Genomic DNA, 13,448 nt, shown 5'->3' on the forward strand with positions numbered 1-13,448 from the left:
GGAAGGAGAGAAGAAAAACCATCTCGCATTATTGCTTTGGCTCAAACTCAACAGTTCGCCGTTTGACCTTTTTACTCTTCCAGATTGACATGTCGGGAAATACCGCCAGTCCAATTCGTCGGTAATGGCCGCTGGGGACTTGGATCACCAGCAGTCCTATTCCCAGTCCTTCACCTCCATGGTCGTCACCTTTCGTGGTACCTAGAAAAAGATACAGAAGGTCATTATCTCCCACTTCCTCACTCCAGGCCTTGTGGGCAAGATCCGGCCGCTCCGAAACGGACGCGTCGGCATCGTCAGCGTTGAGAATCCTGCAGGATAGTACCACGCTTGCCGCTGTCAGTGTCTTTATCTCGGCATCTTCAACGTCTATAGTAACGTCTATAGGATCTTGGTAACGAACTACGCCGCCGACAGAGGCCCAAGACCAGCTTGGAGCCAGGCTGAGATTTCTTTCATCGACTCTGTCAGCCTTTTCTTTGTACCAGGCCAACAAGGGAATGAACCACTCTCGCCATAAACCCCAGATGTTGGAGTCTCGCCAGAGCTTTTCCAACTCCGTGGTTACCCCTGACACAGCCCGTAATCGATCATTTGGGTCTGACAAGTTCCTTTCTGTGTACTGGCGGATGATGGTCTTCCACATGTACAGCTTCTCACTGTCGGATGTTCCAAACCGTCCCTCCTCTTGTTCATCGAAAATCGTCCAAGGCAGAGATTCCAGAGGTTGTTGATACTCCAACCCACGGTTGTCACCCGTCACACTCCGTAGCTCGACTTCCTTGCACTGCCAGAGGAGCTGGTAGTCGGAGAAGATGAGCATGCGAGAAGATAGCATGAATTCTTGGAGGGTCCAACCACGTTTGTCCAGTGGGTGATCAGGTGCATAGGGCCCGGCTGAGAGGTATACATTGCCCATCTGGCCTTCCTGCTCCATGGGAATCGCGAACTTGTACTCAGGCAGATAGGCCTCGGGTTTTGACGCCGGGTTGCCTAAAAAGCCTTCAGATGCGCTTTCCGCGGTGCCGGCTGCCAACGTGATAACGGCATTCTTGTAGATGGTAGCCATCCTGGAAATCTCCTGATCTTTGTCCTTCTTGTCATCTTGAATAATGCACAAAGCATCGACCCAGAGGTATTTGTAGCCAAGCTTCCGAGTGACACAGATAGCATCGCGGATAGACTGTTGTAAACTCCTTGGCAGGATCTGGGATGTCAGATCATACAAGCTATTTCTCCGTAACAAGAGCGGTTGGAATGCTGGTTCCGGACTTGGCTTCCCCCAGCAGTAGCTCAGGGCCAAATATTCACCAGGGGTCTCAACCTCGTTGACCTGCAGCCGCACAGGAGAGTCGGGATTACGGGAATTCCCAACATACAAGACTCGAGTGGGGAGGATAGTGTCTCTAGAGTAGCGGCATAGCTGATGACCCTCGCTGGGTGTGTCCGGCCTGAGACAGGCATGGATGAGCTTCCGGGCGGCGGCAAAGACAGCAGCGCTCTGAACATCTCGTTGTACTGGTCGTCGCGGGATGAGCGCTGCGAGAGGATCATCTGACTCGAATTAGACATAAAACTGTATGATGGAAGTCATGAATGAGTGTCTTGCCTCTCTTGGTGAACGGATAAATGGTCAAAACTTCGTCTGATCCCTTGATTCTCCCTCGTAGTCTCGTGAGTGTGGGAGCCTGATTTTCCGACCCAGACTGGTCTTCGAATACAAGACGATCACCCGCGGACCACTTGTATTTCTCAAACTTGTCCTTGCCAAACTTAGTTTTGCCAACTTGGACAAGAAAGTCGCATAACGCGCAGCCCTCTTTGGCTGAAGCTTCGGCCTCTTGGCGTGTGCGGTGAGCGTAGCCGTCCTCAGACTGGAGCTCTTGCAGGCCTCGACTGGAGAAGAGACCTGTGCATGCGGCACATCGACTTTCATTTTCGGCTATGCGTGCTCTCTTTCGACTTGGCAAGGATACTTGGGCCATGTTTTTTTGATGGGTGAAGGAGAAGTGCGTAGCCACCTGAAGAGGGGTGGTGGAGCCTTGCAGCAGCTTGGACTATCCCCTCTGGGGGGGTTAAAAATGCAGTGAAGAAAGCAAGGTGTGGTGGAGAAATCAAGAGAAATAATGCAGCCGAGACACAACTGAAGAGGGAATAAAACAAGAAGGTCAAGCCGTGTTCAATGACAAAATTAGCCCGAGATGACATAAGTATCGATGAGCCAAGTTGTCCGTTTACACTCCTTAGCTTTCTTCGTTCTATATGTTACTCAGGGAAAAATCTTTTTTTTTGTAAACTTCTTGACGCTGCTTTTGAAAAGAGCCATCACCCACAATAACAAAAAACACGGTTATTGGCCCGTGTCAGCATTAAAACCTAATCAAAAAACACCATAACCTAGTTTGGTATCAACTTTCTGGCTTCTTACTTTCCGAGCCAAACAACCTTTGGAGTAAAGCCAGGCATCTTAGCATACTCCCCCTCGGCCACCTCTCCTCCAGTCTCCAGATTGGTCACCACAATCTTGACGCTGGGTTCTTGCAAAAGTTGCTCTTTGACCTTCCCCGCGGGAAGAACCCTCGTTGCAGCCGGTTTCCGGCATCGGCCCGAGTTAGGCGGCCCGTCGCCTTGTCTCCCTCGGCCCATGCCAATCCGTGTGACCTGTCCGATGAAATTTGGATTGGTTGTGACATCTGGCACCAAGGATTGTGCACTAGCTGTGAATACATCGATGCGGTAGCTGGAAGTCGTACAGCCGACTCCAGTAAAGACCACAAACGGTTCCTTCTCCAGTGTGCCTGTTGTTGCAGCCTTGATGGCCCCGTTGGTATGTTTCGCCTCGGCTTGGTCGGGAATACCAGCTGGTAGACTGATAGCCCTGCCACCGCTGGCACGTGGCGATGCAATGCCTCGTTCCGCTGCAGCTGCGGGCGTAAAGACATCCGGGCGTTCAGGGGCAGCGTACATGTATCCCAAGCTGCGCGTGTCTTTGGCCATGTCGCCAATCGTCGTGTAGCGCCACCGACGAGGATCATCGTAGCTGACGTCAGTGCCGTTGTTGATGAAAGGCTGAAGCGGGAATCCGGAGGTAAACTGGCTCTCGGGGTGAGCGTCAATAAAGATGCCCGCAAGACGGTCCATGTTGGCGTGGTAAGACAAGAAGATGGGGTCGAATGCAGTGTAGGTATTATCAGCCTAACTCTATATCAGTGACTCCATCCCCAAGGCAGCTTGCAGAGAATATCATACCATGTCTGGACCAACCCATCCGTGGAAATTGTCGTGAACTTGCTCAAACAAGCCGTCAAAGTCAAAGCGGTACGGGTAAAGGCAATCCTTTTGATCCTCCGAGAAAGTTGTAATGTTTGCCCAAGGCACTCCAAAGTGCTCGGCCGTTTCGGAGGTGGTATAAGTCGACTGCTTTAAAGCCTGCGCTATCTGCTCATGATACAGCTTGAACAGTCCAATCTTCCGGTCCCAGTCCGGAGATGATGGACCTTCTGTGAGCGTGGTAGAGCGAGTCACGAACTCGCTTTCACCGGATTTCGAACGGCCATTCAAAGACAGCGCAAACTTGAGCGGGTTCGGTCGTTCACTTCCATCTGCTGGATGGATGTACTTGTCTTCGAGGAACATGGGAGGAATGCCTGCCCACTCTGACTTGGGATCAGCAGCTTCGGAGGTGTATCCATTCCAGTAAGGAATTGGAAAGCCGATGAGCTTCTCCACGTAGAGTAGATAGGCCCGGTGCCAGAGGAAGGTTGCCTCCTGGTAGTGCAGGCACCAGTACGCATCTATATCCAATGTTAGTAACAAGAACAAGAGACCTATTCCAGGTGGGTAACTTACGCAGCTGTCCAAGCTCCTGCCACTTGGACCCGAGGGCATCAACCTGAAGAATATCGTCCAACTTGGATTGGTAAACTGCAAGCTCTTCCCTGCTGAGACTCATGATGTCCCTCCTAATCTTGAAAGACTCTGGTGCGTCTATCGGCTTCGGGATGAGAATGTCGGGGGATGGAGAGTCGGATGAATCTCGTGGGAATCCTGCGTTTGCCCATGTTCGAAATGTTTCCAGAGCATCCTCAGGCCAGTAGTTTTGAGGATCCCGCGTGATTGGCATGGACTTGGTCCGAAGATGTTGGTAGATACCGACGGCTTTCTCCTTGACATCCTCGTAACTCGCAAGGTTCCAATGACCCCATTCCACCATCTTCTCAATCCAAAGTTTGCCCGTAGCCGCAGGGTCACCGGAGACCCAGTGCGGGGTTTGGATGAGAGGTAGAATATCATCGGTCCAAGTTGGGCTTCTCTTTGGTGTAAGGGTAACGAGCTCAAGCTTTGTAGAGGTCCTACCGCTGGTGGTTTTGGCGGTTGATTTGGCAGACATGAATGGACAACCCTTGGCCACAGAGGCAGGGCCCGATCCTCCTTGGGAGGCAATTGCTTGGCAGGGCGCAGCAAGCCGAGAGGGTCTGGGCAAGGCATCGATGGCGACAGGAGCTTGGGTGGGTTCAGACTCTGCGGATGGCAGTATCTGAGGATCAAGCCCAGACAAGGTGCTTGTCCACTTTGTCAAGAATGTCTGGCCGCGTGATGGAATCTTCCGAATTGTGGCATCCGGTTTCATCTCCAAGTACATGGGCACATTGACATCAGGATACTTGAGGGCAAAGGGCATCGTGGGGCCAAACTCGTCCAAGGGAAGGGGCCGATAGATACGTCGTCGAGATTCGGCCAACGTCAAGTAATCCTCCAATGCCGCCACGGGTTCATTCTTGATGCGAGCTTGAATAGCATCAAAGTATGCACCGATTGTCTTCTGATGCGTCTCAAGTTTTGTATCGAGAAGCCGAAGAAACTCGTACTCGGGGGTGTCCTCGAGCTTGGCATTCGGAGAGTTCCTGACCTTTTCAACGAAGCGAGCATCCAAGTCGTACTCTTTTCCGTCGAATGACGTCTCGAGAGGAACGTATTGCATCAGGATGCCACGCTTCCAAGAGTAGATAGGGTTCCAGAAGTCAACCATCATGATGGCGTTGAATGTTTGAGCTGAAAAGAGGCCGATAAAGGATGCGGGGACCGTGTGGTCTGGGTTGGGCAACTTCTTGATGCTTTGCATCTCTTGGACTCCAATGGCGTCCTCGTACGATGGATGGAGGATATTGAATGGCGAGAGTCCCTCGCTATTCTCTTGGAGCTTCATGAAACGCAAATTCTTCAACTCTGGGTCCTCTCTTTTGTCGCCCCCAAGAGCATGCCAAGGGAGGACGACATCAGCCACATCCTCGTCGCGTGCAGGCATGAGAATGCATAATTGCAAGTTCTTGACAGCTTTCTTATAGTCACTTTCATCAAACAATATTGGTGAAAGTTTCGGCTATCCAATATTAGTCACAGATATTAGGAAGATGGGGGGCCAGCTCACCATCAGGTTTGTAGACACGGCACTCAACAGCTCGCTATCATAGAGGTGGTTTGAAGGAAGTATGTACTTTCCCGTTGGGCCGTCGGAGAGCGCACATCCAATGTTAATGGTCGTTGTGAGGAACAGATGAGCAACCCATCTCGGGATGTTGGAAGGGTTTGTCTTGACTTTACCGCTTGAGAGGTAGTCAAGTGACTTGCGAGTGTCAAACCAGTGGTTGACTCCTTGTTTAATGGCCTCTTCCAGGACGCGTGGGCTGGTGTTGATTGCAGAGAGAACATCTCCACCTTCCTGTGTAATCCAGCGGAGATCTTGAAACTCTTTGATATCGTCCGCGGAGAGGGCGTCTTTGAAACTGCCCGTTTCCACCCCCAGCCAATGAATCCAAGGCCTATCTATCTGTCAGTAACTCTAGCTTGACATGGGGATGGATGGCACAACGCATGAAGTTCCTTCATAATGCACGCTCCATTCACGTGTCCGTTGAAGGGTCCAAGGTAAGAGGAGTCGCCGAATGCGTCTTGAGAGTGGCCAAAGTAGTTCCAGGCCTGATGTTCCGCCGGGGTATCTTCTTCAAAAGTGTCCCTCTAAACTAAGGTCAACTGCGGTCTTTGCATAGAAGTGGTAACTTACCTGGTAAAATCTGAAAGCACGTCCGTCCCATGACGCCACTTGCAAGAAGCTGTACTTGTCTCTGGGGCGGCTCCCACCGACGATGGCGAGACTCCACTCATCAGGGCCGGCGTCGAAGTAGTCACTATCGCTGGGCTTTACCACTGTCAAGAATCGTATGAAGGGCCTGAGCCATTTCCAGTCTGGATGCTTCTTTCGGCTGAACCAGCCAGCATCCGCCACTGCAAAGGTGTTGACTTCGTACGCGGGATCCCCGTCTTCATTCTGTACATCTGCTTATGGTGAGCCGAGGGTCTTGGACATTTCAATCTGATCAAGAAGAAAAAGAAGAAGAAAAGACAGAGAGAAAGAGCGAAGCAACGAAATTATTTACCCCAAAACTTCATCACCAGGTCATGGCAGGTAACGACCTTGGAGTTTTCTCCTTCCTGTAGCCATGTTCCAAAGAAATCGGTAAAGTTTTCAGTAAGAAACTTGTCATCGGCCAAGGTATTCTGGTCGGCCGTCCCGTCACGGGTGAACTTTCGCCAGTAGAGTTGTGGCGACATGTTGGCTCAAGATTTGGCCTTGATGTATTGCAGAGCATGAAGTGTTTGACGTCCCTTTTATGTAGCCTGCCGCGTAGGGAGCATTAAACGGGCTGGCCATTCATGACGGTTTCTTTATTAAGCGGGACGAGATTGGCTAAGAATCGTGGATGACAACGGTGAAGTACGGATAATCTGGTGCGTATGGATGGCTGAGACATATTAGAGGGGGTATTTTCGAATTCGGTCAAGTCGTCAGCGGGAAAACATCACATGGTTTCGGCAGGGTAGCTGAAGTGTTGCTGTTGTAAGACATCCAAGTCTCAACAACATGACAGTTGTCTATATCGGGGAAGGACGCCGTTGCAATATTGAGCTGAAGTTCCACATCATTACTGCATTGGTAGTCAGACTACAGACCGTTCTCCTACCCCGCTTCAAGAGTGAGAAAACGGCACGCTACTGCACCACAGCCGACGTAAACCATCCTCAGCCCCATGCGGGCCGTCCCAGCCATGACCTTAACCGGCGTTCCCGACTTCCTTGGCGCATGTCTCATTTTTGCGTTTCCATAGTCGATGATTGGGTGTCACAATCTTGTGCTCAAAGGCTGAGCATCTAATGGTCCAATAAGGGTATCTTGTGTTTGCGGGGCACCTGAGACTCGCATATTCAGCTGCTGTCAATCTCACGCCGATCTTCAGGTTCAGCCAGCCTCTGGCTTCAAGAGCTACCGCGTCAATTCCGAAAGTGCTAGATTCGGACATTCACGCATCGAAAGGTTGGATTCACATGAAAAGTTCGTGATGATTGCAGGGCGTTCCAGGTTTAGAGCTGCCATGTCCTTCAAGCGACGGAGAAGTCGAAGCAAATTCCCAGCATTTAGACATATAAAGCGCCCAGCCGACCTCACATGAAATTGAAAACTCCCCAAACAACTCCCCAAACATCTCTTCCATCTTTAAGTGTATCACATTCTCTCTCACCATGTCTGAAAACTTCACCTCTGAAACCATTGCCTCCTTTGATCCTCCCGGGTTTCCCGTCCAAGATGACAAGCTCACGGACAAACAAAAGCAAGAGTGGTCCGATACCATCTCCTTTTGGATAAACGAGGAGATCAACGCTGGCTATACGGACGAGGACGGTGTATTCCAGCCGCTGCAGGCAGGCAGGGAGGGCGCTGTTTTCAACCGTACACCGCTGACCCAATTCTTCAACGGTCGACTCACTCCATTCAATGTCAGCCAGAAGCCAACAGCCATCACCTGGTCTGGCTTCCCACGATTGGTACTTATGTCAACCTGCGCGACAGGTCACGAGACTAACGTATAGCTATAGGTTGAGATTAAGTGGCCCGATCAAGTGGACCGGTGGAAGGACGCAGATGCCAACCGTGATCTCCACGACGAGTACCTTGAATGGACCGTGAAGAAGAACGAAGATGGTGATATCACTTCTGTGACGTTTACGTGCGAAGGCCCTGAGGTAACATGGCCACCGTCCAATGCAGCCCTCAAAGACTAACATACATGCTCTTCTAGTACTGGGATTTCCTGGCCAAACATGACCAAGACAAGCTGCTGTCCATCTACAAAGCATGCAACCCAGAGTATGCTGACAAGATCAACCTCAAGGACATGTTGGACAGCAAGGGCAACTACAACCCCTACAACCAATGGAATGGCATCAAGAATCTCAAAGTCCCTGGGGATCCTAACGGAGGCTTCGAGACCACCAACCCAGGCTGCATCATGCATCTCGCGCAGGCCAACAACACCCTGGGAGCTGAGGTTGATATCGCAGCCCAGGCGACTGTGCTTCGCAAAGACTCGGATGGGAACGACATCACCGATCAAACCAAGCTCTGCAACTGTTCCAAGTATGGTCAACCTCAGAGACACTCGGACCCTCAGGTCAGTAACCATATTTTTGCTCGAGACTCTGAAGTTGACTGTCTGTAGATCGGAGTCTCCATCAACGGGCTTGCTCGCGACGGCAACAAAGTTTCGATTGCGAACCCCGTGGGCATCTACATGTACTCGTTCGAATCCAAGAAATTCAAGCTTGAGGATGGGTCAGGGGAACTCAAGCCCGTTCCAGCTGGGACCTTTACTTGGGTGAGAGGCGATATCCGCAAGCACATGGGCCTGCGACTGCATATCGAGGTTCCCAAGGGCACCATGGGTACAGGTGACAAAGAAGGGAAGCAACTAACCGTCTTCGATATTGTCGACGGGAAGGAGCAAAACATCATATACGGTGGTCAGTTTGCTGATGCCATCATGATGTGTGTTAACGGCGTCACGATTTCGGGCGGTGAGCCAGCTCCTGCTGAGCCCTGCCCATGCGGATCCAAGGCACCGGATGATGGGCGTTCGAGGGTGGCCATGATGGCTACTGCTTCAGGCAAGGAGAAGGGTGTTCAAGGTCGGCTTCCCTTGATCAAGACCAGGTATTAGTGAGCCCAAATTGGGCTTCACTGGTTCTATGTTGGGCTTATCTGAGTGGACGTGAACTATTAGTGGTTGCTTCTAAGTTGTCAAGTGGCTTTTATTGGTCTCATAATAGCAAATAAACACTTCATGCTAAAAGAAATGAAGAGTGACAATCCTATTGTCGCACCAGACTGCCCCGTGGTTGTAGGAGGGTCTCCCATAGAGCATCTATCTATATGCGAAATCGAATGTGACCATACCCGCCAACGCTCTCGTAACTATCTAGACCTGCTCCTTATACTTTAGCTTCAAAACCAATCACAGCTCATCCCTACCAACCTGGTTCTTGCGTTCAACACAAGTGAACTTGCCGGTCTTCTTAGACCCCGTAAGCGGATAGGGGCAAAGAGGGTTCTGCTCCTTTCCGCCCTCGTTGTCCTGGCCGATAAGCGTGGTTTCGAGTGAGTCGGGTGCAACTCCATCCTCTACCCAACGTCGCAGGGAGTCGAGAGCATGCAGAGGGTGCGCGACCCCCACGGGGGCCGAACAGTGTGTTCCTCCAGGAACCTCGAAGAAACGGTAGTAAGAAGCCGTGTCGACACCTCGGCTCTTGTCCAGCGCAGTGACGCCGTCATAGAAGCGCCTCATGGCATTGATGGTGATAGCCTCATCGCTGGTTCCGTGCCATGTAATCATCTTCTTGTTGGCCTTACGGAACCGCTGGAAATCTCGGTCACCGGCACCAAACATGCCGTTATAGTCGCGCTGGCTGTCATGGAAGAGCTGCGAGAATTGCTCAGGCGTCAGAGTCTTGGAGTCAAAGGATGGGTCCTTCTTGACAAGTAGTCGGATCCAGTCGGTCGCAATCGTAAATGGGATCCCATCGGTGCATTTTCCATCCTGGCAGAGGGTATTGGCGAGTGCCATCATGCCAACGGCCGCGGTGCCTGGTGTTGATCCGGCGAAAAGACTCTTTCCCTCTGCATCCTTGGGCCCTTCAAACATGGCCTTCAAAATTTTGGCGGCTTCCTCTGAAACCTTGCACTTGGCCCCTTGAGATACGAACTCTTTGCCGACGACGCTGTTTGGGTCGAACCTGCAGAGATCATCTCGAGAGATGATGCCGTCCTTCACTCCATCCAACTTATCACATTCCTCGATGGCAGCAGCCCTCAAGGCCTCGAATTGGCAAGCATCTGGGTATGCTCCTAGCTGGTTCATGACAAACTGCGGCCAGTACAAGGCCAGTAAGAGTGAAGGGAACTCGACGCCTGGGCAACTGGCCAAGATGCCATCGAAATCATGAGGATGCAGCAGGGCGCTGGTGATGCCCTGTCGGCCACCAGTGGAGCACCCAGACCAGTATGAAAAGGCGGGAGACTCTACGTAGTAGTCTTTAGCAATATGCTTGCCGATTATAGCCGCCTCGTGCACGGCACGGTTGGCAAAGTTGGTGAGAAGTGTCTGGTTGACGTTTCCGGGGTTTGGCATCAGCCAAGCATCTGCAGTCGAGAAGGGGTCATGTGTATAGCCACCGTCAGTAGCCGCTGTTGCGTAGCCCTTGTATGTGAGAGCCGACATGGCGTCGTCGCCAATCTCTCCAGTAATCCAGCCTCCGCCTCCAACGCCGACGAAGCGGTTGTTGTAGCCAGAAAGGGGCAGCCATACATGGGCATGAATGACATCCTGGTCGCCTAGATGAGAGTACGTGACTGAGACATTGCAGAAACTGACGCCTTCAGGGCCAATCTCAGTTGACTCCGGTTTCCATTTCGAAAAGCCAGTGTAACCTTCCACCTTTGACGCTGTAGTCAATATGTGTTTTGTGCCCAGGATATCGGGGAAGGTGAAGGTGTCTGGCACGCATTGATCGGGCGCAGCATGTATCAGAGCAGCGTTCAAAAGAGCAGATAAAGCGAGATAAGGGATCTTGGGAGGAGACATGGTCGGATTCGAGAGACAGCGCATCGGCTGGTGAATGTCGAAAGACCAAAGGGATGGAACTCAGGTCAAGGACTATGCAGAAAAACACGGGGTTTGAGCAGGTTATTTATAATATGCTCACTTTTCGTATACATCCTGATATGGATCGTCCCCTGGACAATATCATGCCGGCGCATGGGTTAGCTCCACTGGGGTGCAGACAGTTACCGCCTAGCACTATACATGCGACCTTGGAGTGCAAACATGACACCGGATCGGCATCCATCCCGGTGTAGGGGGGATTTCTCGGGCGGGTTGTCTGGTCGAGTCCGTGGGCCTCCAGCCCCGGTTAGGGGTTGGATTCCATACGGTATGATATTACGACCTAAGTTGGCCCTACGTAGGTAATAACTCCGGGGAGACCGAGACTTATGTATTTGTGACCTGACGAGCATGATATTGCTGTGCCAACTGCTTGAACTAACGGAGATGGTAGTCCCCACGTGCTTTTAGCCAGTCCGCGCAGACCGCGGAGCCCGCGCTCAGGATTGTTTTACCCCTTAGCTCCTTGTAGAAACTATTTAGACTTCTGAAACTCCTTTCACATTGAACACAGGCCTCGAAAGTCCCAAGAATCGAAGTTCTTAGCCAGAAACTCTCTTTGATCACGCCTGGTCTGAGGAGTAGGCTGACTTGGACTCGGAAATGGGGAAGGTAATTCCATACTAGGTTAACTAGGAAAGCGATTCCAGATCAACTAGAAAAGGGGGCAGATACCAGCTAGGAAAGTAATTCCATGCTCGTTGGGAAAATCATTCCATACTAGCTTTGACTCTGACACTTTATTCGAGCCGGATCTTGGAGCTCTCTGCCACTTTTATGATCTCCTGCATATCCCTAACCTTGGCCCGCATCCAATTTTCCTCTTCGTCGTGCTGACAGGCTAGGACTGCAAGTGCTGATGAATTCCACAACGGGACGTTGCGCCTATTGCCAACAATGGTCAGGACAGTCAGGATCAGACCAGCGAGCTCTATGGCAACCGGCCCAACCAACCAATACCATCGAATCGAGATAAAGATCCTGCTCTCTATCCGGTCTCCTGTGGCTAGCATCCCGTTGGGACCATTGCGTAGGTAATCAATTATGCTCATGCCCATCTCTTGAAAGGCCTGAGAAAGGCCCACGTCTCCTCCGAGTACAGTACTTAAACCAGGGTTTGGATTATTGCCATATCCCTCAATCCACTGTGATTTGAACGTCGCTGAGAGGAAAAATAGACCCAACGCCTGCATATCAAGCACTGAGAAGCTCAATGTTGGCGAGTTGTCCATCTTTGATCCATTGGACATCACCTGCCTTGTCCAACAGCCAAAATCAGTCCCACCAGCACATTCACCGTGGTCCCCGTCACGGAGATCGACTTGACGCTTGGTTTCGAACGAGAAGCTACTTCCATTTGCCCGGGCATTTACGTACTCGTATGCAGCGAGCTGGAGAGTGCAGTCGGTTATGTTCACATCGGAGCTGTTGAACGAGCGTTGGGGCACTTCTGCGGTTGCTCGATAGACGGCCATTTTGGCGACCTCCATGTCACGGTAGCTGAGATTGGTCTCAACACCGTAGTTTCCAGTCGTGGTGTTGATCTGAAACGTAGTGTGGCCTTCCGTCGGTACGAACCATGTTGAAAGGCCTAGGCCTGCTGGAGTTGTCAAGTTGCATGAACGAGGTCCGAATACAGGGGGTCCTTCGCAGCGTTGGTGTTGCAATGTCCAAGCCGTAACATTTTGCATACACTCTTGAAGCCAAGTGAGATGTGGGATCCATTCCAGCGGCAAGACCCGCCACATGTGAACTTGGGTTGGCTGTTGAAGTTGTAGAGGCCCCTAAGTATGGCTGATTGCATCAGAGGGTCCGGTGGCAGAGCGTGGACATGTCAGCAGCGTTCGCCTACAATAAAGGAGCCATGACAACTTGCCAGCGTTGACGAAAGTCTCGTTCCGATCGTATGCATGCGTGAATCCAAAAGTCGCACCGTCGTCCGGTGTGACAACGTCGCGTGGTTCAAGGCTAACAACCTGTTGTGCTAGAGGTGCGAGCCCAAGCCGGAAGATGGTGACCAAGGCGCCAATGGTGGCGAGATTCCATCGAATGGTGAATAGGAATTTGATTGAACCATAGGGCCCTTGGCTGGCTTCATCAAAAGATTCGAGGCTCAACAGCTTCCGATGGCCGCTTACAAAGTGTAGCCATTTGAGCTGGCTAATAGAGGTACTGACACTGTGCATTATTGCCGCGCCGCAAGCAGTCGTGAGGATGGAGATTGTCGCTTTGAGTGAGATTGGAAACCGTCAATCCGAGAGTGATCTATCTCTCATGTAGCAGAAGATGGAAATGATACCTCCCAGCAAGACCAGGCTGCTGAAGCTAGAGAGAATCTCCAAGCCCCAGCCTTCTGCTGACAAAGTCTTACATCGTTGATTTTCAACGTGACCAGGG

At 51.5% G+C, this 13,448-nt stretch overlaps 4 protein-coding genes across 4 annotated transcripts; 1 reads left to right on the top strand and 3 right to left on the bottom strand.

Annotated features, from left to right (window-relative positions):
* Positions 1 to 28: 28 nt before the first annotated feature.
* MRS44_009914 (uncharacterized protein) lies at positions 29 to 1,985 on the bottom strand (the record flags this gene model as incomplete). Its single annotated transcript, XM_065620348.1, has 2 exons — positions 29 to 1,518; positions 1,571 to 1,985. The coding sequence occupies 2 exons, from the start codon at positions 1,983 to 1,985 to the stop codon at positions 29 to 31; spliced, it is 1,905 nt and encodes a 634-aa protein (XP_065476121.1).
* A 439-nt stretch (positions 1,986 to 2,424) lies between these two features.
* On the bottom strand, positions 2,425 to 6,609 carry MRS44_009915 (uncharacterized protein; the record flags this gene model as incomplete). The annotated part of the gene is made up of 7 exons (XM_065620349.1): positions 2,425 to 3,195; positions 3,250 to 3,794; positions 3,850 to 5,380; positions 5,429 to 5,819; positions 5,894 to 6,015; positions 6,062 to 6,333; positions 6,435 to 6,609. 7 exons carry the CDS (start codon positions 6,607 to 6,609, stop codon positions 2,425 to 2,427), a joined length of 3,807 nt encoding a protein of 1,268 aa, XP_065476122.1.
* Positions 6,610 to 7,575: 966 nt separating this feature from the next.
* MRS44_009916 (uncharacterized protein) lies at positions 7,576 to 9,050 on the top strand (the record flags this gene model as incomplete). The annotated part of the gene is made up of 4 exons (XM_046272135.2): positions 7,576 to 7,878; positions 7,930 to 8,076; positions 8,133 to 8,504; positions 8,553 to 9,050. The coding sequence occupies 4 exons, from the start codon at positions 7,576 to 7,578 to the stop codon at positions 9,048 to 9,050; spliced, it is 1,320 nt and encodes a 439-aa protein (XP_046131650.1).
* A 294-nt stretch (positions 9,051 to 9,344) lies between these two features.
* MRS44_009917 (uncharacterized protein) lies at positions 9,345 to 10,970 on the bottom strand (the record flags this gene model as incomplete). Its single annotated transcript, XM_046276563.2, has 1 exon — positions 9,345 to 10,970. The coding sequence occupies one exon, from the start codon at positions 10,968 to 10,970 to the stop codon at positions 9,345 to 9,347; it is 1,626 nt and encodes a 541-aa protein (XP_046131649.2).
* Between the last annotated feature and the right edge of the window lie 2,478 nt (positions 10,971 to 13,448).

Source organism: Fusarium solani, assembly GCF_023522795.1.
Source record: "Fusarium solani strain SB1 chromosome Unknown bctg00000006, whole genome shotgun sequence".
Lineage (NCBI taxonomy): Eukaryota > Fungi > Ascomycota > Sordariomycetes > Hypocreales > Nectriaceae > Fusarium > Fusarium solani.